The sequence below is a fragment of the Falco rusticolus genome, chromosome 13 (genome assembly GCF_015220075.1).
Source record: "Falco rusticolus isolate bFalRus1 chromosome 13, bFalRus1.pri, whole genome shotgun sequence".
Lineage (NCBI taxonomy): Eukaryota > Metazoa > Chordata > Aves > Falconiformes > Falconidae > Falco > Falco rusticolus.
This window is the reverse complement of record NC_051199.1, coordinates 29,397,369-29,422,780: the sequence shown is the minus strand read 5'-3', so window position 1 is coordinate 29,422,780 and position 25,412 is coordinate 29,397,369. Positions and strand designations below refer to the sequence as shown.

General features: G+C 42.1%; 1 protein-coding gene across 1 annotated transcript in view; it reads right to left on the bottom strand.

Annotated features, from left to right (window-relative positions):
• GPR149 (G protein-coupled receptor 149) overlaps positions 1 to 25,098 on the bottom strand; it is a 28,311-nt gene extending 3,213 nt beyond the window's left edge. The window contains exons 1-3 of the mRNA XM_037407080.1: positions 24,124 to 25,098; positions 22,887 to 23,079; positions 20,474 to 20,937 (exon numbers count right to left, since the gene is read on the bottom strand). Coding sequence (XP_037262977.1) covers positions 20,474 to 20,937; positions 22,887 to 23,079; positions 24,124 to 25,092 — 1,626 coding nt within the window. The 5' untranslated portion in view covers positions 25,093 to 25,098. The remainder of the gene's footprint in view (positions 1 to 20,473; positions 20,938 to 22,886; positions 23,080 to 24,123) is intronic.
• Positions 25,099 to 25,412: the final 314 nt, after the last annotated feature.

The following is a 25,412-nucleotide window of genomic DNA, read 5'->3' as shown; positions in this document are numbered from 1 at the left end:
CAGACTCAGGTTCTGGAGAATCTCACTGAGGGCTAATCCATTGCTCTGTCCTCATCTGTTTGCTACAGCTGGGCTTTGACTTTTTACTGAGAAGGGCAGGGATTACTATTTGAAACCTTGCTCTTACTCACTAGAAAAATACTATTAAAATGAACTGCATCTCTGCCAAAAGCACGCTCCTTGGCAGGCAGTGAAGTGCTGACTTTGGGAGAGGGCAGTTCATAAGGAAGGGCTGCACTGGTTTAGAAGGAAATACAGAACAGAGAAGACTACTGAAAACAGGGGAAGCTGCAGAAGCCAGCTCTGTACCCCCACAGACACATTTGGGAGAAGTGTTCACTGAGGGTACTGAAAAGCTGCCAGGTAGCAAGGTGAATCACCCTGTACAGTCTTCTGTGTTGCTGTTGCTATGCTGCTTTCAGGACCCAGTGATGATCTTTTAACTCTGCTTCAAATACCTCCAGGACACAATATTCACAGGTCAACTGCAACCTTACTCTATTGTGCTGCAGCTCTGTCCCCAGCGAACGTGCCTCCCTACCTGCTGCTGCTGCCTGGCAGGGCACATCACCAGCCCAAACCTCATCCTCCTCATCCTTCCTCTACACTACAGACCCATGCACAGAAGATCCTTCTTAGCAGCATGTAATTTTCTGAATGATTTGTGAATACAAAACAGTTTTACAGCAATCAATGCATGAGGTGAAAAAATGACAGTTGATTTATCAGGATGTTTAAGCCTGAGGCATTTAAGGGATTTGGATAGCGCTCACATTTCTTGCTGTCTGTGTAAGTGAGGGCTAAGATGAGAGAGGGAGACAGCTGTCTAAGAGAGAAGGATATGCTTTTTTATTTGTAAGTGTTGTGATTAATCCACCTGCAAGAACAGACAAATCAAAGAAATCCTGGGTTTTGGAAAGGGGTCTTTCCTGGGCAAGTTACAGGGGGAATGCCCTGAGCTCACCCTCAGAAGCAGAAGCTCCAGCACTGTCCTCCTGGGTACTGATTCATTTTGTGCAAACTGTGAATAGAAAGAGGGGAAGAAGAGGAGTGACAGAAAGACCAGGTCTGATAATAGGCATTATGGAGAAGTGCTAGCATTATTTTAGCACCAAAAGGACCCTTTCCACTTCTATCAGTTCTGTTTAATGTTTCCTTTCTATAGTAAAACTGAGAAAGTGAGTAAAACCAGAGAGTTTTAGGGTATTGGTTGGAAAGGTGAAATTGTTCACAGGGAGCTGGGAAGGGCAATTATTTTGTGATTATTAAAGGAAGCTGTTGTGATGATACTTCTATCGAATTAGGCACAAATTTACAAACGCACAGGTAAATCGAGTGCCACATTATCTCACCTTCACTAAAGAGCATGAAAAGGAAATTAGTTTTCATTGCATAGAAAAATCTTGCCAGACTGTAACTTAATGTGGTCCTCTGACAAAGGAATTTGCCTGAAAACCCTAGGAGCCGCCTTGCCCTGCTGGAAGAAAATCAAAGTTGTATTAGTCTCCTTAATAGATTTGCCAGAGAAAAATGGTCCTCAAGTGTTCTTCCAACATGCAGTTACAGAGGCAGCTACTGTGCTGTGTCGTCAAGCTGACAAAGGTCCTAGATCGGTGAATGTTAGATGACAGCAGCTCGCTGCCAGTTCCTGTGCAGAGTACAGAGCCATGGTTGGCACATGGGCTCCCTCAAGTGTAGCTCTCCTAAGGGGAAGCACCAGCAGCCTTTGTGTCAAAGTAGTAATGAGGGAGGGTTTTTTGAAAGCGCAGTTAGGTGTGGGCACTTGTATTTTCTGTAGTAATTAGGATCACTCCTCCAAGAAAGGAAAGATGTGAGAATAACTGTTTTCTCAGCCTGAGGAAGCTCTTGTCCACTTGTCTTCCATCTCAGTTGCTTACCAAGGCCACTAGGACACAGAGCAACAAATCCAGCTCTGCATAAGATCAAGTGGGCAAAGCGTACTGTTCTAAAGCAGCACAGACAGAAGCACAAGCTTAGCATCCCGTATATTGCAATGCAATCTGGATACCTAACAGTTTTGGAACACACGTTTAGAATGGTCTTTTTGTCAGATACAAGCCCTACAGCTCTGTTTCCAGCCCCCAGCCTAGTTTCTGCAATCAACACTGAATATCCTTTGTAGGGTCATTTAAGAGTGTCTGCATTTCTGGCTGTTAATCAAGCTCAAAGTCTGAAGAACAGTCTAAACCAGCACAAAATTATAAAGAAAGATGTCTAAAGAGTATGAAAAAAAAGAAGAACTGATTACTTCAGCACAAGGTTACGTTCTACTTAATAAAACACTGGAGATTTGTCAGACTGAACATCGAGGAGATGGAGGATATGCTATGTCTGAGGCACCAGGAAGAAGAATGAGTAGTCCTCACTCACTGGAATGAATACTCCAGTTCTGGAGAATGACAAAATTTCCAGTGACTATGAATGTAGTGGCTCTTTCCGAAAGTCTATTTTCTGTTGAGAAACCATTATTCGCATTTAGAAGTGAAAAGGATATACCAAATCTTCTATGCAACTCCCCAGTCACTGAATAGGAAAGCCAGTAGCGATGTCATTTTCCACTAGAACACCTCCAGTAGAAATATTGTTCAATTACAGACACCTTCACCTGTTTCTGCAAAGTAGAGAATCCATTTGTCTCTTTGCAAACTGTGCATCATCATGCCATGCACCTGTGACTGTGACAGCCTGCCTAGTGACTGCTGCCCTTGCAGGGAGCAGCTTTCAAATCACAGCTTACATTCCCTCAGTGCAGCGATCGATTTGCAAGGAAACGAGACTATTAAGAGCAAGCTTTGACACGTATGTGTGAAATAAACCCATTCATCAGCAACGCAAAATGTTCAAACTTTAAAAAAATCTAAATGATTACTGAAAAAAAGTAAGCGGCATTTACATGACACTACAGAACTTACTAAGCAGAGTTTGTGAAAAATAAAATCAGACCCTGGAATTACACCACAGGGGAAGGCAGGAGTAAAGCCCGAGGAGAGGAGTGAGCCATTGAACTGAAACTTCACCGCTATTTGCTGAGGGGAACGAGCACCGCCTTGGCTGGCCCAAAAGTGCCACAAATCTAGGAAGACTTCTGTGCTCCACACTAGAGGGGACCCACTGCGGCCACCCACGGTGACCGTCCTGCAGCCAGCGTACCTGTAAGGACTCTGTACCGGAGCCAGCAAGGGGCTAGCGGCTGAGAACTGGATCCAGCCCCTCAGCTCCTTGGCAGCGCACAGGGCACACACCACAGGCAGGCTCCCTCCCTTGTGCTTGCTTTGCAAGCTTCGCTCGACAGTCAAGCAGCCCAACAGAAAAATGCTATGAATAAAAACACTGTTAGCATAAAGGAGGGAGGAATGCATTTCTGGCTTTATGTACAGCCAAATTACTATTAATGAGAATAGCATGTGACCCTTATCTTGTCCTTGATATCACTATTAAATATCTATTTTGCTTCTTATGACACATCCATGGCAATAAATAGGAATCTACTAGTAAACCAGACTATACCAGTGCATCCTGTGAGTATTTTATCTTCCACTCCCATTGTTACCTGCAGTTCAGCTTTCTGATTTTAAGCCTTACAATGCAATTTAATTCTAAAGCAGCAGGAAGAGGAAGTAATCTGAGTAACACTTAACAGTGGCCTTCAGCTCATCCATCCGGGTTCCATCTCTGCATTATTTTAGCACGAACAAGAGCATCCACAGCTGTATAAAGGTTACAATTCATTTTTACTTCAGTGAAAACAGAAAGAAATCCACTTGCTGTTTCTGAACATCTGCCATCTCACTCTCCACAGCCTGGACCCAAAATGCTTTTTGAAAGGATATTGCTACATCGGGCTCTTTCCATGACCTTTCGCCCACATGCTTTGTATTCTTGCATGTAAAAGAAAACCTAGTTTCTAAAAGAAATACACATATTAACTCCTCCCACACAATTTATGCTATGCATTCTCCTTTTAAAGCACTTCTACACAGACCTTTTTAAGAAGGTACAGAAAACTTACAGCCACTTATTTCTTGGAACATCTTTAGAAAGACAATATTTTGATTCTATCTTGAGAGTGCATGCAGGAATCAGGCACCAGCATAAAGCTAAACAGCATTGTGAAATAACATAAACCCCTGTCTTTTCAACCAAAGTGCCATTTTGCAGCTTTTGTGTCTCAGCAGTTTTGCAGCATATTAGATATACATATATAATTATCATTATTCCTGAACAGAATGTGGATTTTTTTCTACAACTCCAGTATTGTTTTGCTTTATCAGAATTAGTTATACCAGGATTTGTAGTACTATCACAAAGACACCCCACAGCTGAAATGCATTCTTTCTAACCCTCACGCATCCCATACCCATTTGGCATCCATGGCAACTACACAGGACAAGGAAGCCTTGACATCAATGACTCCAATCCTGTGAAGACTCGTCTTTCTGAGACATTGCTCACTCTCAGCTAGGAGAGGTGAAGGAAGGATCAGACACTCATCTGCTTGAACACAGCACATTTAAAATGAAGTCTGTTCTGGTTCTTATATCCACTTATAGACACTTTTCTCTGCATGCACACATGCACAGATACATACAAGTATTTATTTATTTATTCATTGTACACACACATATGTATAAAATATTTACCCTTTTTACAATTAATTTCTTAATTTCTGTTAAGATTGAAAAGTTTCAATTTGGAAATGCTCAAATGTTTCAATTAGAAAAATCATGGCATTACCCAATTAAAACATTCTGTAAGCCAAAATCGCTGTCTTTATGCTGAGGACAGCTTTAACTGAATACCACAAAATATCTGCCAGTTCTCATAAAAGCTGCAGTCTAGCACAAAGTTTGAGCTAGCCCTCTGGAGGACTCTTTTCTGCAGGTCTGCATCACAGAAACAGCAAGTTGGTAATTTTCAAAGCTGCTTAATATCTATCCACACACATCTCACCACTTGGGAACGCTGCAGGATCTCCAACGCCATGATGTCTGCCACCAGCTCCTGCCAATGGGAGCTGGCCGTTCCCTTGCCTAGTTCTACTTTTTGCGGAGAGTGTTTACTTCCATCACGTCCCACCACAGGGCATGCCCCCTGTGCAGCTCCTGCCCGAGATGGCTGGAGGCTATTCTGTTAGAATCTGGGACAGGGCTTTCACCGGAGAACTACATGTACCAGCACATCCATTTTTAATAAGCAAAGACAAAAAATTACAATGAAATAAATCACAAATGTACTTGCTCCTTAAGGAGTGGTGATGCATTCTGAACAGAGAAATCATTGCATAATTGATAAAACAAATGCTTTCATTATTAAATTACATTATCCACCTTCTAGTTTTCACAGCAGACAGAAAGCAGTTGTTGCTGTGAGGCAAACCTTCCACGCAGTCATTGCAGTCTAAGACCAGGCCCCCGTGCCCTGTTCCGGCTGCCTGGGCAGAGTTTGAGCTGGATTAGCACGGGAGGATACTGTTGCACAGGGGAGGATCAGCCTCTGCAGAGGACATAACCAAGCCCCACAGCGCTGGGTAACGGGTGCTGGCAAGAAAGGCTTCAATTTGGAAATGCTCACGCAGTGAGAAAGGGCCCACAAAGAGCTACCTGACTTAGAGTTTCCAAGCAATCCTACTAAGGCCATTTATGCAGCCTAAAAACTCCGCAGCCTTCCCTTCACAGAAAATAAGAAAATAGTTTTTTTAAGGGGGAAGGGAAGGAAAGGGGTAGATAACTTTTACAGAATCTGCTGTTGAATTTCTCCTTGCAGACCAACAAAGATCAAAGAAAAACACCCTTTTCTATTCGGTTTGCTATAAAAGTTATACTTACGTGAAATATTAACAAAGGGGTATTAAGCTGCAAGTACACTCAGAGAAAAATAGCATCAATTGCCAAAGCAGAGCCTCATTCTGCATGCTGGTAAGTGCCTCCCAAGGGTGTGCAGCATTCCCTCTGCATCCCTTTAGTGTCTGCAGGAGCGGATCAGCAATTTGCAGAGCTGGACACTTACAGAAGCCAGGAATGCAGGACTGCAATCAACTTTGATTACTGCTTCTGATGTATTTACGTATGATGTTCACAATAATTTAAAACTCTAGTTTACAACCGATCAAGGATTTATTCTGCTAGAGGAAGCCTAGAAAACTCTTTAAGGCTGACACATTAATATTCCGAGTACCAAACATTTCTACATACTTTTTGCATTTTGTATTAAGTGTAACTGGATTCATCCTGTTACAAGGATCTTAAACTCAGCGGTCCCAGTTCTCCAATGCTTAGCACCTGCAGAGACCATTGTCCACTCTAGATAAGCACACACTTCCCAGGACTTCCTGGTAATTTTTTGTTTCAGACAGCAGATGACTGCACAGCAGGGAAAGAAAAGCATGAACAGCTCCATTCTCCAAACACACATCAATTAATATGTCACCTCCTAAAAACAAAGCTGAGACTGTTCCAGAAGTGGATCCTTACTAGGTAATCCTTGTTAGCAACTGAAATACAAGATAAACTGTTCAGAGCCACATGACCTGAGTGGTGCCTCATGTAGCTCACAGCTATTTGATTTTAAAGAGAATAAACTGCTCTTGCAGTATGGTCAAGGCCAGTGGAGAGAAAAAAAAGAAGGTTAATTGGGGGAAGAAAGGAAATGCCTAAGAGCCTGGAATCCCTACATGATCAAGGGGAAGAAAAAAATTTGTTTGGAGGATACTCAAGTGCACCCAAGTTAGGAGCTAACCTCCCTGACTATGCAAGAAGGCTGCATACTCAGACATTTAGTTTGAACTTGTTGCCCAGGCATAGGTGTCTAGTGTCATCAGAGATGCCACAGAGGATTTGGGATATCCTCAAAAAACTTTCAAATGTAACAGAGGACTAATAGGTGACCTACAGCCTCCTGAAGCAGCAGCTGGAGGCCAGGTGGGACACCTGAGCGCATCTCAACTGTTTCTACACACCTGTGTCTGGGCAACAGACTCAAGCACAAGGTAGTTTGTAGACTCTCCCTCACGATGCCCAATCTTCGCATCATGAATCACAGGCCCTGGAATAATAATATAGTTGTAACGTCAGTGTTACAGTGAAGTAGAGATCATATTAGAGTGTGTATCTCATCTCTGGAAAAGGTAGGAGAGCTCTGATGTGAGGTCCCAGAATGGACAGTGACTCTCCCAAGCCTGCAGAATGGCACAGTGGTAGAGCCAAGAACAGGCACAGGTTTTGCTGTGTCCCAGTCCAACACCGCTCCAATTGGGCCATGCTGCCTTCCCAAACAGAAATATCAGCAATCTAAAGAAAGTTCTAAATAATTTGCATTCCTAATTACTTTGGTGGAATACAGCTCTAGATGTAAAGTTCTATTTTTAGAATGTTTCCAGTAAGGATCCTGATGTTTCTTTCCAGAGTCAATGTGTTTTCCGTTTATTTTAAAACAGAGACTTACTCTTCCACTCTCCTAAAAATAAGTTAGCTGCAGTAAAATTAATTACTGCAATGATTTGCCCTTTGAGAGGCTGACTGCAGTAAATTTAGGGCTAATAGGATACTGAAAGAAGAGACAAGCTCACCTCAGATAACCTGAAAACCAGTGTTTCTTGTTGGCCTACCTAATGTGGACAGACTTTTATTTGGAGCAAATTAGAAAGTGCAACAGAGGCATCCAAGGTAAGAATACTTGCATCTACATAACCAGAACTTCGGTACTCAGTTGCCTGGTGCTGAAGTGAATGAGCTCAACAGGAAGCCCTTTAATATTCCACAAATAATGCATATGGCACATTTAGTGACCCCCCTGTGGTATGGGTTGCATGGACAGAAGCTCAGAAGGTGCCTGGCTTTAAGGCCATTTGGATGATCTCAGGTCTCTCCTTACTGCTGGACTTGATGGGAGCCATCTGCCATGAGCTTCAGTTTCTCTGTTGTCTGTAACTGCTGATGTCCCACAGAAGTCTAGATGCTTACGGTAAATTTTTTTAATGGTAGAATTATTACAAACAATCTGTATTTTCATGTAAAGATTTTTGTTTCAAGTCTTATTACATTTAAATAGTCTTCTTAACAGACAGAATAGCTGATTTTACAAGAAACAACTCTCTTCAATATGGAAACAGGCCTGCCTGATGGGATTTGGTGATATGTCCGGCTTTCACCAAACTTCTTGCCTTCAGGACACCTGTTTCAAATCCTACACTGATCTTTCAAAAATAACTGGGAAAACACATGTGTCTGTTTTGATGTGTATGCTTGTCAGGTTTAATAAGATTTTCAGAATAATTACAGACTTGGCCTTTATGTAATTCTGTGCATTTGCTCTCACAACACAGTATAAGATATTTATGACAATTTCTGATAGCTTATTTGCACTTTCAGGTAAAAAAGTGTGTGCGGAATTAACAATTCAGTGTTAGTTTTAATTCTTTGCGGGAATATAAATATTTGGAGTGTGTGCAAGAAGCAAATAGTCTTCAAACTCTACGCTAGAGGAACATTTAAATTGTGAAGTCATGCACTTGAAAGCATAAAAATGTCAGCACTGTGGCTACCTGGGCAAATAAATTCTAGCTCTTGGAATTCTACTTTGTGCGGTCTCCTCATGTGGTACAGTGAATGTGGGCAACAACCGACCATGCAACTGAAGCCTAAGATCATGGTTTATGTGTATATCTATGTTCACGCACAGAGGCAAGCGGAGAAGCTACCTGAGGCTGTAGAAGCAGACCAATGAGGCTAGAACTGCACTGAGGCAACCACATCATTCCTAGCTGTAGAGATAGCTCCAGCCCTGCATCTCCACTGCACAGTACTGATGACTCTCAATAAGGGTTCTGTCAACCGGACTCCAATTAAAGCAGTGTCAGTGTCCACAGAACTGAAATTTCCTGCTTTAGAAAGGTGCAACTCTGCAATCTACATACCACACTAAGAAGAACATGACTTTTGCATAGTTCTATCTATCTGTCAAAGCTTTCCAGCCATGAATATCTGAGAATGACTTCTTATGTCTTGACTGACAGGGCTGATTGCATTATCAGCTTCTAAAGAAGGTCAGTATTGCAGAAGAGAGAAGAGGTCTATTGGGCAGCATGTGGTGGGTACAGAAATCAGAGCTTGGGATGTTTGGTCCAGCTCCCTCCATCACCTTGCTACCAGGAAGTGGTGACTCTTTACACAGGAGATGATCTGCTGACAGCCATTCTCTTTTCGGCAACAGCCGCAAAATTGGGCCTTACGCTTTTCACCAGATTTGGTGAAGTTTATTTGATGTGTGTACTGCCAGTCCTGGAAAAAAGTTCTGAGTTCATTTGTCAGCATCATAACAGGCTTTCTGCTCAGCGGCAGGTATTGTAAAGTTAAACTGAAATGGTGGTTTTGCTTACTAGGGAAATATAATGAAGAAAAACAGGTTGAAGAACAGTAGAAGCCTTTAAAAGATGGAGAATGTATCAGCCTAGAGTGTAATGGCTTTATTGGGAGCTGTGTAAATTGCAATGCTTTTGAAACTCCTATTCCATTAAGTGGTACTAGTGCAAATGTACAAGGGTCCCTTGGTCAGTCTGATACTGATTTTGTTTGTAGCATTGTCTGTTCTCTCAGAAAAGGAACACTGCTACCAATCAGTGGCAGCTCTTTGCAGGATCAATTCCTTTAAGAGACGCTGATATAACAGTGTCACTGGTCAGCTCCACAAGGCTTATTCACCCTCATTAATTCTGCACAGCCTGGGTTTTTATTTCTTCTCTCTAGTTCTGTGTGTGCATGTATACTTGTGCCTAGCATTCATGAAGACCTGTTTAAGCAACAGATCTGAGAGCTGTTGCTTATTTGTCTGAACCAGACAGAATAAACAGCAGGCATAGGAAGCTAGCTGCTTCACACCAGGGTGCCAGCATGAGGGAAGCGCTATTCCAAATTGTGTATATCCAGCCTTGTATATCCTCCCGGGCAAATGTTTTTACACCCAGTATTTCTCCCCTTTGTGCAATTCAACAGAGTGCCAACTGCAGTTTAACTGCAAGCAGAGAGTCAGCAAGCACTGCAAGGACCACACCACTTTGTCCCACTTGGAGCAAAGTCAGAAGGTGATGGTAAATTGCTACATTGATTTTCCAGCCAAGGGAACACCACCTGTGGGAAGAGACCAGACAAGAACATCGCAGCAGACCAGCATGGTACAGTTCTGTAGGCCAGTTGAAAGCAAATACAATCTTCAAGTCCATTCATACCTCAGCTTCTGTGCTGTGCCTGGTGTTCAATGGAATGTTTATACCTTCCTGGATTGAGAAAGATCCTGTGTATTTGTCACTGTTAAAATCCTTCAAACTGCAGACATACAGTGATACAGCACTGACTCTGCCTCAGTGAAATTACACAGCTTCCCCCTCTTTCTCTTTGCTGGGCACATAAACAGATTCTATACAGACAGTCTCTTGAAAGAGGTTGCTTGAGGCAACCCATAGATGAGATATCAAGTCAAAGAAAAAAACCAAGCAGAAAGCCTGTAACATATTGCAAGCCTGGGAGATTTCTGTTGCCTGAAGGCATTTAAGTATAGGTAAAAAAATACATGACATATTTACACTCAATTTCTTTATGACAGGGAGATACACTGGTATTTTATGAGATGTTAAAGGCATCTTTCACAAATGTGGCTCAGCAAGAGTTAGAAATGACAAGTACCATTTTTTATCTCCCTCTCAATTATAGCTAGCCTATATAGGTATTAAATAAAACCTGCTGTCTCATTCTCCTTTCATGACACTTATATTCCAGAGAAACCACTTTGATGGAGTAACTCTTTACTCCCAGAACAGACAATGAGGAGACAACCAGTTACAGCATCATTACTGTCACTCCAGGGTAGCGCCACCTTCCAGGTAGCACATTGCTTCAACAGAAAATCAGAGGCATCACATGCATAGTCTGGCACCCTGCTCTTCAAAAAGCTAAATCAAGTGATACCTTTCTAACTGCTTTTTTAAGGTCTGAAAATAACAGAATAAAAACTACTGCTTTCACAACACAAATTAAAATGGGCAGCCTTCTGCAAGTATCACTTGTTCCTCAGAGGGTGAAAAAAAGTAATGTAGGGAGAGACTTCTCATCCCTTGTTTCCCTGACTGACTTCAGGCAAATGAGCAGTGCAGGCCAGCTGGCATGCACTATGCCTCTGTAGTCGAGTGGCTCAGTATTAAATCAAACTCGAAATTTAGACAAAGTATGTAAATATCTATAATGAAAACAAGAAAGAATTTGAAAAACAGAGGATGTTACAAATAGTTAGCAAAACATGGCCTTGGGAGAAGAGATAGGCATGGTAAATATGTCAAGCTGGGGCATAACAAGATAAGCTCAAGGAGAACCAAATGGTTAATGAGATCGAACAGAAAATTACTTGAACTATGTGTGAACTATCCTAATTAGCATACTGAAAGATACTTCCTAGAGCAAAGTAAGTCCCTTACTAACAAAGCCCCCCTCCCCACAGAACACGATGGAAAAAATAATGCTGTACCTTTAAACGGAGACGAGGCTCCTGTTACTGAAATCGTGGAATAAAGAATTTATCAACATCAATGTGATGCAGATAAGCAGACACTTCTTTATTAACAGGCAGGTGCGCGAGTGATTGCTCTCACGATCAACGTACACCAAGTTTCAAAATCATACACCTTATATAGGACTTACTTATACATATTCATTAAGTATTCATGCATAAACATAGTATTTCCCAAAAATCATTAACATACTCTCCTCCCATATCCGATTCTGTGCAGTAAAGGTTAGAAAGGTCTAGAAATGGGTCTGGGTATTATTCGGGTAGGTGGTACATGAGTCGGTGGTCGCGATGCCCCCTGCCAGAATTACCTTTTACCTACATTCACTGTTTCTTGGCAGGTAACTACGAGTTGCTTCATTCAGCTCTCCCCAGTTCCCATTAATTCTACATTCTGACATCTCAATACACTCTCCTAGGCTACGCATAAACACTGTATCCAATCATGAAACTGTTATCTAAGTTCTAAACATTCCTACTAGGTGATTCTGACCAATCCCTTCGGCCTTGGTACGGAGGATTTCATAGTAGCTGTCGGTTGCTACACAAACACAAATTCCACTAAAATATTTCTTATAACTCTATATTCCTATTAAAATCAAATGTGGTTAATTAACTAATAGTAGATATGTAACACTCCTAAGAACCCATGAGAATTAGGTTTGACTAAATGCAATTGAAAACAATTATTCAAACTGTATGAAATGTTTTACCCTGTGTGAGTGGTGGGCTAGCTTTGTGGCTTTGCCACCTAGCACCCACCTCTGTGCAGACATGCAATAAATGGTATCTCGGTTCTGTGTGTGAGACTGGCTTTTCACACAGCAGGTAATGAACTCTGAACTCCATTTGTGGAACAGCACCTCCTTTCAGCAGACAGCACAGAAAAATACTCAGTCCTGCCAAGACTTACCTTCCCCTGAGGTACTGGAATGGTTGCTGGCATCAGACACAAAATGTACCAGCAGTTTTTCAAGTGAAAGCTTTATGCCAACTGTGACAAAGCCCCACTAAACAGAATGGAATATTTACCTGACTAAAAGCTGGGATATTTGGACATGAGGTGCTTTGGATGAGACCCACTGTTGACTAACCTCACTATTTACAATCTTTAGTAAAAAGTGCTTGGATTTTTCCCCCATTTTGATAAAGTCTGAGTTGGTAAAGCTAACCAACCCACATCTGCTTCTGATCTTCCAACTTCCAAAGCCAACCCCAGTTTATTACCTGAGCTAAGAGGTTGGTTTATTGGCAAGAGCTGTACTTTTTAACACTAGTCCAATATCACACCTCTGCTTGCTGACATGCAGACAGCAGGTCAGCCTGCAACTCTCACCCTTCATACGGTGTGTGTAGAGGCCATCAATGAGGACCACCTCTACAGTAACTGCAGGGTTGTGTGTTTAACTATGAAATCCTTATGCCTTTATCTCACTATGCGAGTCTGGTAACTTTAAAATCAGCAAAACCAAAGTCATATTCACAAGGATCCAGTTGCAAGTGTTATGGGCAGGGTTTAAATTTCAAACCACAGAGTCTTCAATGCTGGCCAATTTCCATTCAGCTGAAACTAGTTCTCTTTTGTCAAGGTGTTGACCAGGTTTTACTAAGCACACAGTTTTCACATTTTAATTCTTAATCACAGTGCAGCTGCGTGGTTTGGTCATACCAGAACACCAGACACGATTTCCAACTGTACCTGGCCTAACACTGAGAGGAGACCAGCAGTCCTAGTTCCTTTCTTAGTTCTGCATCAGAGATGCAAGGCCTTTCACTAGATCCTTACCCTTACCAAGCAGTGCAAACCACCTTCAAATGAGATGGAAATCATCACACAAAATTCAGTAAGATTTCAGCAAGTCCTTTGCCTCAGAGGTGGTTGGGTTTTTTTTTTTACTATTAAGAAGCGGTAAGCACACTGGGCCAAACAGCCCAGTATATACTGTAAGTTTGAGGGTAGCAAAATAGGAAATGTAACCTTTCTAACTGACAGAGTAGTACATATGACCATCAGCATGATGACTATAGCCATTTAACACCTCTGAATACCTCCTGCTACAGAAGCAGAACCAGGAGGAAATGTGCAAGACGGCTTTGTAGGACAGAAACATAAAGGGGCACATTTCCAGAGCACAGCCTGTGGTTCAGCCTCTTGACTTCCATTAGTGTTAATGGGAAAAACACAGCTGTGTCCCTACCCTTAGGATGCAACCCAAGAGGATACTTTTGCCTGTAAACACTGTGATTTAGTACACAGCACTGCACCCAGTATTCCCACCTCTGCCTTCTTTTCATCAGCACAGCCACTGCCATATGCTAGCTTTGCAGCAAGGCAAGATTTATGGAAGCTTTATTTTTGCGTTTATTTTCCCTGTGATGAAACGGAGGCAAAACCACAGCTATCAGGTGAAAGGGCTGAGTAAATTTACTGGAAAGTGCTGAAGAAAGAAAGGAAAAACTGGACAAGACATGGTAGGAAGGAGCTTGGGAAGAGAGTTGGAATTACCTCTTCATATACTGACACGCAGGAAGGCACGTCTATCCAAAGTTCTATAACATGTAAACCAGTATTAAAGAACTGTATGTCCTCATTAATGTGCTTTATGCTTATTATGCCATGTTGCTCCTTCCACTTGCTTCTCCGTCACAGGAAGCCACATTGTGATGTCCCCCTTCAACTGCCACCAGGTTTTGTTCTGCTGAAAGGAATGTACTGCTGCTTGCAGTACTGCTACAGTGGGGCAATGTATCAGGCTCTGGCTATGAAAAGAAAAGAAGACTAGAAGAAAGGCCAAACACAAGCCAAGAAAATTGTTGCATTCTTTTAGGACTGTGATATAGCACACATAAAAGCATTTATAAAGGGAGTTCCAAGGATGGGTTTACTGTAGTAACCCAAGAGAACAGCTGTATCCTCCTGCTCCTTCCTAGCACCTCCTCTTGTACATGTCCTCTCTCCCACAGCACAGAAAGGCTATACCAGTCCCCACTGCCCCCACCCCATCCCCATCCCAGCTCTGGCTTCCTCTCAGCTCCAGCACTGAAGTCCTGGCAGGGAAACTCCTGAAGTCTGCCCCAGGCTCAGCCTCATCTGATCAGACATTTCTTCCTACTCCGTGCAATGGACTGCCAGCCCATACAACAAAAAAAGCAACAAGCAAACACTGCATCTCTACTGGCTTTATAGTGGCATTGGTGTTAGGCTCCTTCCAGAAGGCAAAGGCAAACCTGCCTTTAATCAGGCAAGTGGCAGGCAAAGGATGCGCTGTCAGTCAGAGCTGTATCAGCTGCTTTTTTTGCTGGACCAACTGGAGGTTGCAGTCAGCAGCAGCTTGTAGTACCACTGGGCTGTACATGTATTTTGCCCCAGCCTGACTTGGGGGAAGCTCAGCCGAGTTTATCCAGATTATGTCCAGGACAGAGCTAAAATCCACCTTCCCTCTATAACCTCAAGAGGATCCAGTACTGGCAGAGCAAGCAGATTCCCATCTCCAGTTCAGCCTGGGGTTCCTTTCCCTGGACCCTCCCAGCATGACAGCCAGCAGCCTAATGAGCCGAGGAGAACTGGGCACTGCAGAGTGCCTGCAGCTTCACACATTCCTCCTGGGCAGATGAAACATATTAGAGACATTGCAGTTCCACAGGCCTAGACCTCCAGTTTTTAGTGCCTCACAGTGTTTGTATAACATGCATCTGGGTTTCAGAAGAAACCAGTAGATTGTCAGTAACATAAAGCCACAGGGGTAGAGGAACTGCCTGTGGAATTCAGCCCACAGTATCAACTCCTAATGTAACCCAATTTTTTAAGACTGGAACTAGGATCAGCTCTCAGTGAGAGCAGCAATGTCTACAATTAGGCAAGGGACCATCCCATTTCCATGAGATTAGGTCAATTCTTTTTGATGGCAGCCTGAAAAAAACCGCAGAGAATTTTGAAGTATTGCCAGTACAGACAGAGTTTATAATAGAGTATGGCAAAATAATCCGGGGTTTTGTTGGTAAGTAGAAGGGAAAACAGTCAGCACACATGGATATTTCTGGGAATTAAAAACAGAATGGTTCGTATCGTGCTTTTGCAGTAAGTTATTTGTAGGCTGTTAAAAGCCTGAACAGCAGCCACTGCACAGTCACTAGAACTAGACAACAGCACAAGACAGGGTGAGGAACTGGAATAAATTAGTGAATGCTAAATAAATAAATAAATATTTATTGGTATATAGTAAATTAGACAGTCCTCAAAAAAGAAGGCTAATAAAAGATGGATTTTTCTTGAATTGTATTGCATTTGACCAGCACTACTTCAGTGGCTTTGGAGAGTGGTTTATGTCAGAGCAGAAATAAAGCCCTTTCACTCTAAGCTACATTCATGCATATGACTGAATTCTCTCTTTCCTGTCCCGCTTTTCTCTGCTTTTCCCCAGTTCTGAGCAAACAGAAGCAGAAAACCAATAGCTGCAAGATCTTATCACCAGTTCACTGGTAAGAACAACTTGCAAGGCAATGGAGGGCTGGTGCAATCCCTGCTACCTCTCAGAAGCAATGGGCCAAGCAAGCGCTCCACATGGAATGCAGCTGCACTGCATCTCCTGAGTAGCATCAGCATTTCAGTGTTATCAGATTAATGTATTTCACCCTCCAGATCATTGCAGATGCCTACAAAACCAGCACAACTAATTAACCAGCTTAATATAAATCAACATGCGTGCATACACACGCAGCAAATTTCTTTAATCAATGCCAATTTTATAAATTTGTGCCAGTAAAAACCTCTCTTACCGGTATGAACTCTGGAATCTGATATGGCCTTAAGGTGATTTGCAGGAGAAGTATACATCCTAGTTACATTTCCTTACATAAGCAACACTTAATAATGGGGTCTACAGAGAAAGCAGAATTTATTTCAAGTTAACAGTTTACCTTTTAATGATTTCATGGCTTTTAAAAATAATATAGAGTGACAGGCCTGTGCATTCAGACAGGTCCCTCCCTCAAACAGAACATGACCATGGGTGCACTCTTTTTTATGGGAGAAACCCTCTTTGCCTTTCCTTTCCTCTCATACCCATCCCGCTACCAAAATGGTGAGCAGACCATTCTGCACAGCCAGCTCTGACTCCTGTCACTGCCACTTGTGCCAACAGCTTCCTCAAGCCAGGTTCTGTCCCAGGTAACTTGTGCCACTTGAAGGGCTGAAGTAGTAGGTGACCTTGTAAAGCATAAACCTGGTGCCACAGGCACCCTGAGCAGGATGTGCACTGGGTTTGTTTCTGGACCACCGCATGCTCAGACTGCAGTGTTCTCCAGAATGTCACTGCTTTTCCTCCTGAGCTTTCTCAGAGAAACTTTGGGCAATTACTCTGTGACAAAACAAATCTTGTTCAAGCATGTTTTTATTTGCATGCTACATCTTGTCACCCTTTTCTCTGTCCTCTCCTGTTCAATCTGCAGAGTGGCTACGAGAAGGATTAATAAAAAAGCAGAACAGAAGGCCCTGAGAAAGCTGGTGACACCCAGCTCATTTCTGCTGACCTGTGCTGTACAGGAAGATGCCGTGGCCAGCACCAGGTGAAGACTGAGACAGTTACGTTGTGCTTCACCTTCATGGCAAAATCAGTGCTGATGCACTGATGGAAGCAGTAGGATTATACTATAAAGGGTTTACTTGTCCTGCTGGTAAGAAATACTTGTCCCCTGTGAAAAATCTGCATGCCTGGCTATCTGCTGTTTGGAGATCAGGGTGAGACTATTATACCTTTCTGGCCCTGTCCAAAATGTTCTGGTTTATTGCACTTGGCAAAGCAGGTTTTATTCAAAATGGGACACCTGTCAGCTACAGCAATGCACACTGTATCACCCATTCAGCAGCAGCAACTCTCACAATGATTTCTTTAATACCTGGCTGAAGTTGGCCATAGTTCTATCAACTGTAACTTCCATTAGCATGGTACTTTCTAGATTTGATTACTGCATTGCTCTCCATTTTGCTGCAGAAATGCAAATTATTGGGCTGTATGAGTAAAAGATTCTCTCCATGAACACAAAGGAGCACATAGGCACAACAACAGGAGGGGGAACCCCTATAACAGCATCAGAGAAATAGAGCACCCCAACCTGGCTGCTCCCAGGGCTATCATGGGTGCTCTTAAATTCAAAAGCTTTCAAACAGGTAGTACAACAGAAATTACAAAATAATTTTAATGTGAGAAAAATGCATTCTAATTTTTTATAAGACAATTCACTGTCTGTTTTGCAACAAGTACATGCAGAAGGACTGATATTATGTTTTTCTCAAGCTCTCATGCCGAGCATCTATGCCCTTTGCTATGTGGAAATTCAGCATGTAAGGACACATTTGTCACACTGCCTAAGCTGAAAATCCACGTGCAATTGCTATTCTTCCCCCTACTGTAAGTTATTACAAGTTCTGCTTATTGAAAAGAAAGCTGGAAGTACTCTAGTAAGAACATATGTATCTACTTCTGTGATCAAGCATGTATAGTCTGAAAGTAGTAACAATGAGGAACTTTTACTGTATTTGGATAATCACCCGTTTCTTTGTAAGCTTTGGTACCTTCTCCCCAGTTGGCTAGCTTAATTGACAAATTAAGCATACGTACATGGCCAATAAATTCTAGGTAAAGGCTCCTTTTTTAACAATGGTGAAAAATGGACAGTAATGAGGATACAGTGACTTTTCTCAGATACTTAGAGACTTCCAGACAGGATAAATAAAAGGGATGGGTTTCAACTTATTTAATGTTTGCCCCAAATTGATCTTTCATCCAGCACACATCTGAGAAACGCATTAAAGTTAATTTTACAATGCTTGCTGGAGTTTCATATTCTGCCCTTTTTCAGCAGCAAAGCAAATGTCAGCGCTGTGAAGCTCTGGGAACTCATGCTGAATGTCAGAAACAGTGCAATCTGTTACTCAGAAGCCTTGAACTTCTAGACCACAGAAGCCTTAATGCCTGGCAACTGCACATTGGGTTATAACTTGGGAAATGTCAGAAAAGGATGAATTGGGATTCCTTGTAATGAAAGTAGTGAAGTATGTCCAAATGTGACATATAAAGCCCCAGGGCAAACAAAGCCGTCCACATGCAGTTGTTACAGCTGCTTCACAGAGAGGTGCTCACACCTGCTGTAATGGAAGTCACAGGTCTAGCAATTTGAAACAGCAGCCAGAAGAGATGGGAAAAGGGATTTTTTTACTTTTTTAAAACACCACCTGGAAACTACTGCAAGGAGAGCCACAGTTAAGGATGAACCTAGTGATATACTGACTTTATTAAGCAAATGCTACATGGCACACAGGAGGTTAGCACGAACTAGTAGATTAAAACCAGTTTGAGACACCATTTACTTTTGCCCACAAACACAGCAGTTCATCACTGCACACTGCAACAGAGTGAACATTTGCTTTTTCATGAAAGGGATAATCAGTTAAATTTGAAATATCAAACAAATTCCTACTTTGACTCACATGATAAACTTGTGTTTATCAGAAGGAGAGGGATTCCCTTATTTAGATATAAAATACAGCTTATACATCTTACCTATGTATGTGCCAAAGGTAGAGAGCAAGTTGATCTAGCTTTGACATCAGCCCTGCTTGGAGCAGGAGGTTGGATTAGGTGACTTTCAGAGACCCTCTCCAACCTAAAGCTTTCTGCAGCGCCTGTCCCATGGACTTAACACAAACTCTTACCCACTCCCACTGATTGTCATGGTAAATGCCAGCTGAATTCCACACTGCACCTTCCAACACTCAGTTCAGTTAACAGCCAATGTTCAAACTTTGGTTCACAATCATGAATTTGTAGGAGATAGAAAATCCTCACATTCATTGCCTGCTTAACAGACAGTTGACAAGGAATGGCTAACACTCTTTCCCTTCTTTCATTAAGAGCATTCAACCTGCAACAGTTGAGACACTTTGCCCCTTAAACAAACACTGATTATAGAAATTAAAAGTAAAGTTTTTGAAGTGGCACAGACCTTAGTCCTGCAATCTGATAACTGAAAGCAAACCCCAACTTTTATGGCAACGGTGGCTCATTCAACAGGGCACCCCTTTAGGTGAAAGGTACATAGCAAGATTGCAGCACTCTATTAATTTTAGATCGTTTTGACAGTCCCCTTCTCCCAAAATCTGAAAAGCTCTGTGGGATTCAATACAGCACACAGCAAATGTGAGAGAGCAGAATCAGAACCTCTGTGCAAAGGAATACACAAGCTGAGGTTATGGACAGATTTAACAGGTCTTTCGCCTGAAGTGCTGATGTACTAAGACTCCGACTTCACTTTCTCCTAAGAGCTCCTGAAAACTTATCTGTTTATTAGCATTTCTTCTTCCAATAACTGTCCACAATCTAAATGAAAGGGAAGAGCAATATATTATTGGGAATATTTTTGTCTGAATCTAAAAGGAATCTTTGTGCCCAGACTGAAATGTGCATTTCTCTGTGGACTTACCATTCAGGTTTGATTTTGTAGTTCTCTTTTTTCCTCTACCCAAAAAGTAAGCATGACACAGAAAGTCACCAGATGCTTGGAAATACTCTTGAAAATGTAGTCTTTTGAGAGAAAATCCCTATTTGTTATGATGAATTAACAGAATTCATACTGAATTCTTACCACATACAAATCATGAAGGTGCACACAAAATAGTAATAATAATTACAACCCCATGATTAAGAAGACAAGTGAGAAATTATTGCAGGATGAGAATCTGCAAATAGGTGTGTGGTTACTAAAATATAGAATACTAAGTATGATTCTTACTAAAAATAACTACACTAACAATAGGACTAATAGTAATTTCAATTTAAGTAAAAATTATTGTTTTGTAAGGTAAATCTTAGTATCAGAAAAAAATAAGGGCAAGTTTGTATTTTACCTGCCGAGGGGTCCTCTCCGATTTACTCCTGCACCATTCCCAATCTGTGAGTTCAGGTTTATGGCTTTCCTCATGAGACAACCTCCTCTCTGGTCCTTCAGAAAAAGTCGACTGATCAAAATTTCTGACCTCCTCTCTTTCCAAGCGCGCCGGTTTGTCCGGGAAGAGGCGGTCGGTGCTGCCCCCCGCGCCGGGCTCCGTCCCGGCCGCGCCCCCGCCACCGCCCCCGCCGCCCCGGGAGCTGTCCGCCCGGGCCGTGGTGCTGAACGCCGCCCGCCCGGCCCGGGGGCGGGCATCGCTGCCTCTGCCAGGTTCTGTCGAGCTATCGCAGTCGTAGCTCACCAGGCTGTGATAGGACATCGACTGACCATCCCCATCGTGGTGGTGATGGTGTTCCTGGGATATTTTGTAGATTCCATAACCTTGCTGGAATGACAGGTTGAATTCGAAGCCCCTACGTTTCGCTAAGCAGAAAGGAAAGAAATGTCGTATTAAAAGAATAAAAATGAGATTGCATACACAATGAAAACGACATTCTAAAACTTGGAATAAATTATTTAACTACTGCTAGAAACAGACAATTTTCTATCCATAAAAAGAATAAATTGTTGAGACAAAAGACCTCTCAGTATGTTATTACACTGCCTTCTTAATAAATTCAGTAATTATGCATTCCAAAGCTAATGCATTCCCAGAAACTGGTAGACCATCTGCCATTTTCAAAACCACACAATATATGATGTTTTATGCCATACACAAAAGAAGAAAATACTTAAATGTTTTAACACTTTTTCACAGCCTGTTTCAGCTACATTCCTAAAAGTAAAAAATCGTACAAAATGATAAAACATTTCTGAAGATCTAACTAACTAACCTTCAATATCAACAGTTAAGCAAGAAAAACAGAATTCTACAATAAAAAAATAAATATTTGAAGTATTTACACAGTGAAATTTTTGTGCATTCTCTGTTCTAAACTCATTGCTTCAACTAATCTGACACAGTAACTGAGCAATTAAATATTCTCATTTGTTATTTATACCCCTTCATTATTCCTCCTGACACAAACCACCTGAGATTCTTCATCCTCCTCTTCATCTCACATTATGTAGAAATTAAAGAAGTGTTTTTTATTTAACTAATGAAATCACCTTCCCACCAAAATTTTCATGCTAAATTGTAAAATAAAAGGTATGAGGACACATTTACACAACCTATATTTCTGCTCAACAGTTTGTGTGCTTACTATGGGTGAAATTCTGACCTTAGCAGTCACTGAGTTAAAACTTGAGCATAGTCTTTAGTACGCATATCTAAAAGTCACCGATTTATTTTAAATAATTTTACAATTGCTACTTTTCTATCTGTTGTACATTTATCTCGCTAAATAGTGTCATTAAATACATCTGAAACAAACTGCCTCTTGATGAACTGCAGTCATCCTCTCCAGGAAAGTGGTTACAACAGCATCAGCCACAGCACAAGCCATTTGCACTTGAAGAATGTGTTCAAAGCAAGAGAAAGCCATGAAGGAGAATGGCTTTTCTCGAGGATTCAGGAGCTTGCTTTCTTCCTAAACATGCAGTGAACGACAAGAATTCACCCGATGATGTTAGAGGACTGTCACTCCAGAGAATGTGAAACAACACTCAGATCCTCAGAATCTGGAACGTAATTTAGCTCTTAACTTCCACCACTGGACCAGAGGAGCCTTTTAGGTCCCTTCCATCTGAACTGCTCTATTCCTCCAGCTGGTTTTACATGGAGGCCCTCAGAAAACCAGGGTTTTAGAAGATCCCAAGGTTGCCAGTGAAGGCCTGGCATCCTCTGTTACACTAAGGTAAACTTTATAAACATGCAGGGAAATATTTTTAGGCAAAAACTGCATAGGAGTCCCTCAGCTTTCAACAAGCAGAATGAACACAGTGAGATACAGGCCCCTCCCAGCAATCACATTCTTCTCTATGTGCTTTTTGGTGTCCTTGTGACAGCTGTACAAACAATAGCTTCTCTCCTTCTTATAATTTGCTTGCAATTAGCATGCTTTTTTCCCCCCACAACATGAAACAGGTTTAGCATGTTCCATGTATGTGGTTAGTAGAACTCAGATTTTAGTAAATACATCTTTTCCGGAGTAGGAGAGGAGAGAAAAACTAGGATTCAGAGTCCATTGGGCTCTGCTAAAAGATCTGACAGTAACCTGGGAAAATCAGCCAAGCTTCTGTGCCTCAGCATCCATGATTTCCATCCAGCTGTCTCACATTAATGTTACGAGTCTCACATATTGTTCTGAGTAATGTTTATGCCATTCAGGAAAATTATTTCAAGGAGTACAAAGTACTGTTACTGGCACTGACTTTCTACCTTCTTTATTGCAAGATATATTCCAGCTGCATCACCTTTCCATACTTACTTTTGAGTTCTTCTGAAGACACTGCGTATGAGTTCCTCCTGCAATTAATGATACAGCCACAGGGCAGGTGGATCCAGTGTTCTGACAGGACAAATACTGGGGTGGCTGTGGCAGCCAGCAAAGTCAGCAGGAAGCTAAGGGATTCAAATGGAAAGCTTTGAAAGCCGGTGATGTGCTGGACAACCATTTGTATCTGAAAGGCAAAGCATTTTGAAATTTAAAACTCTTCAGGTACATAAAAGAGATACTTCCAGGAATAAACAGAACATCTCACTATGAATATGACACAACTAAAGGACACAGGTTGTCATTAATATTTGTCAAGCCTAACAGTTTTGTTTCTAACAGAGTGGAGAAAACACACTGACAGAGGCTCTCCTCGTTCTGTATTTCTCAGAAAAATCCTTGCTTAAGCTAAATATAGATGCTTGAGCACTACTAAAACAAGCAACTCAGAGGAGGCTGCTAGTTCAGTCTCTCCTGCATGGTATTGAGGAACTCCAGCTCCTGATGGGGAACAGAAGCAAGAGCTTAGCACCACACCAGGCTGCGCTGCGGATGCTCTGTAATGCTCTCCTTCCTTTGAGAGAATCTCAGGTGCTGAGTCTATACATATCCTGGGAAGGGGCGACAGGGTAACTGTCCCCGACCCATGTTCTGTGTACTCAACACTCCTTTCTAATTAGACACAACTATACCTGTTCTCAAATATACCAGTGCATGGACATGGACAACATTCCCTCCCCACCACGCCTCCTGCCCCAACCAATGCTATAGAGATTACAAAGATGCAAGCAAACCTCATTTTTCTAACAAACTCTTTTTTTTTTTTTTTTTTTAACCAGTCTGGCAAAGGACGTGACTCACAGCTGTGAGAAGGGGCAGAAGAGCTAGCTTAGTACAATTCACAGACCCCATAATACTGAACAAATGCTTGCCAGTATAGAAGGGTGGCAGTAAAAAAGGGTGGACTTCAGCCATCCCTGTATTCAGGTGATACAAATGATGTGATGACAGAGTAACATACTGATGAATCAGGCTCTGCCAAACCTGCTGAAAGCCAGTTAAATTCATGTAGTGACACAGACCTGCTTAAAAAGACTTTTGCTGGCACAAACTATACTATAAGGAACAATTGCAATACCTACCGTTCACCTGTTTCAATACACGGCACACCAAGTCACATCCCATTTAAATGTAAGTAAGCATTAGAAAGTAAATCAATCTGATAATTTACCATCATTGGAAGCCAGAGAATTACTTTTGTCAATGCAACAATCAGTGAGAATCGTTTCTGGGCGAAGCCCACTGCGAAGCTCCTGCTCTGTATGCTGTTCATGCAACGGGGCTCGAGTGCACTGCTTTCAGCCACACCTTTCCCCAAAACTGCCTCCGAACTGGGACTTGCATTTTGGAAATGCTTCAGGGTTTTATCCACAGGGTCCACCAGTGACACAGATGGGGTAGTAGTACTGCAGCCTGCAGGTGTCCCAGGGGTGATGTAGCCTCGAGAGATTTCCTGGTAATCAGTATGTAATAGCTGTTGCTCATCTGAGCACAACAGCTGGTAAGTTAGAGGAACAGACAGCACTGTGAGAAGGCAGAAGCACAGCGAGTAGACAGTAAATAAAAACAAGATGTAGGAACTGGCACAGTCAGTGAAGCAACCCCAGGAGGTGGGGATGTACGCGCCCCAACCACAGAGAGGCAAAATGCAGATCAGCAAACTGATGACCCAAATAGTAAGAATGGCCCATACCACACTCACTTGTTGCTTGGAAGTGCTGCAGCATATTGTCTCAGTTTTGTTGATGGTGTAGAAGTTGTAAGAAACTAGAAGACAACCTTTCAGGTTGCTAGAAATGCCCTGGAATAAATACACAAGCGCTGAGGTGGTGCACAGAGGCTGGAGGAAGACATCACTTGACCACTGGGTGAGCATGAAAATAATCACTGGCACAACACTGATCAAATCATCTATTGACAAAGAGGTCACAATCATTGAAACCGTTGTTTTGTTTTGCATTTTCAGCAGGGAAACTAGTGAATAAATGCTGCCTAGAAGTGCTGTGAATGCCATGATAAAAGTCAAGCAGAATAGAAAGACATTCAAAGTTCTCTGCTCACTAGGCTTATCCATAACGCTACGATTTTCCACGAAGAAGCTTGTCCCATTAAGTGACAAATTACTAGGCGTTGCTGACATTGTCCTTGGCAAATTTTTTCTTTACCTTCTCACTGACTCTGCAAGTTTTCACTAGCTGAAACCAGAAGTTAGTTCCACATCACAAGTTTCTTTGTCTTCCTAGACTCTCTTTTGCGGCATCTGATGAAATATTCAGGTGAAAGCACCCTTGATAACCAGAAAAAGTCATGCCCTACAAAAATCAGGCAACAACAAGTATCAAAGGTGCTGAAAAAAATGCAGTTCTTCAAAATCCTTTCAGTACTGGAAGATGGTTAATTTAGGTTCTTCAGGTAATAACATGCCATTCACTTTTGACAGATATCAGGCAATGTGCCTTA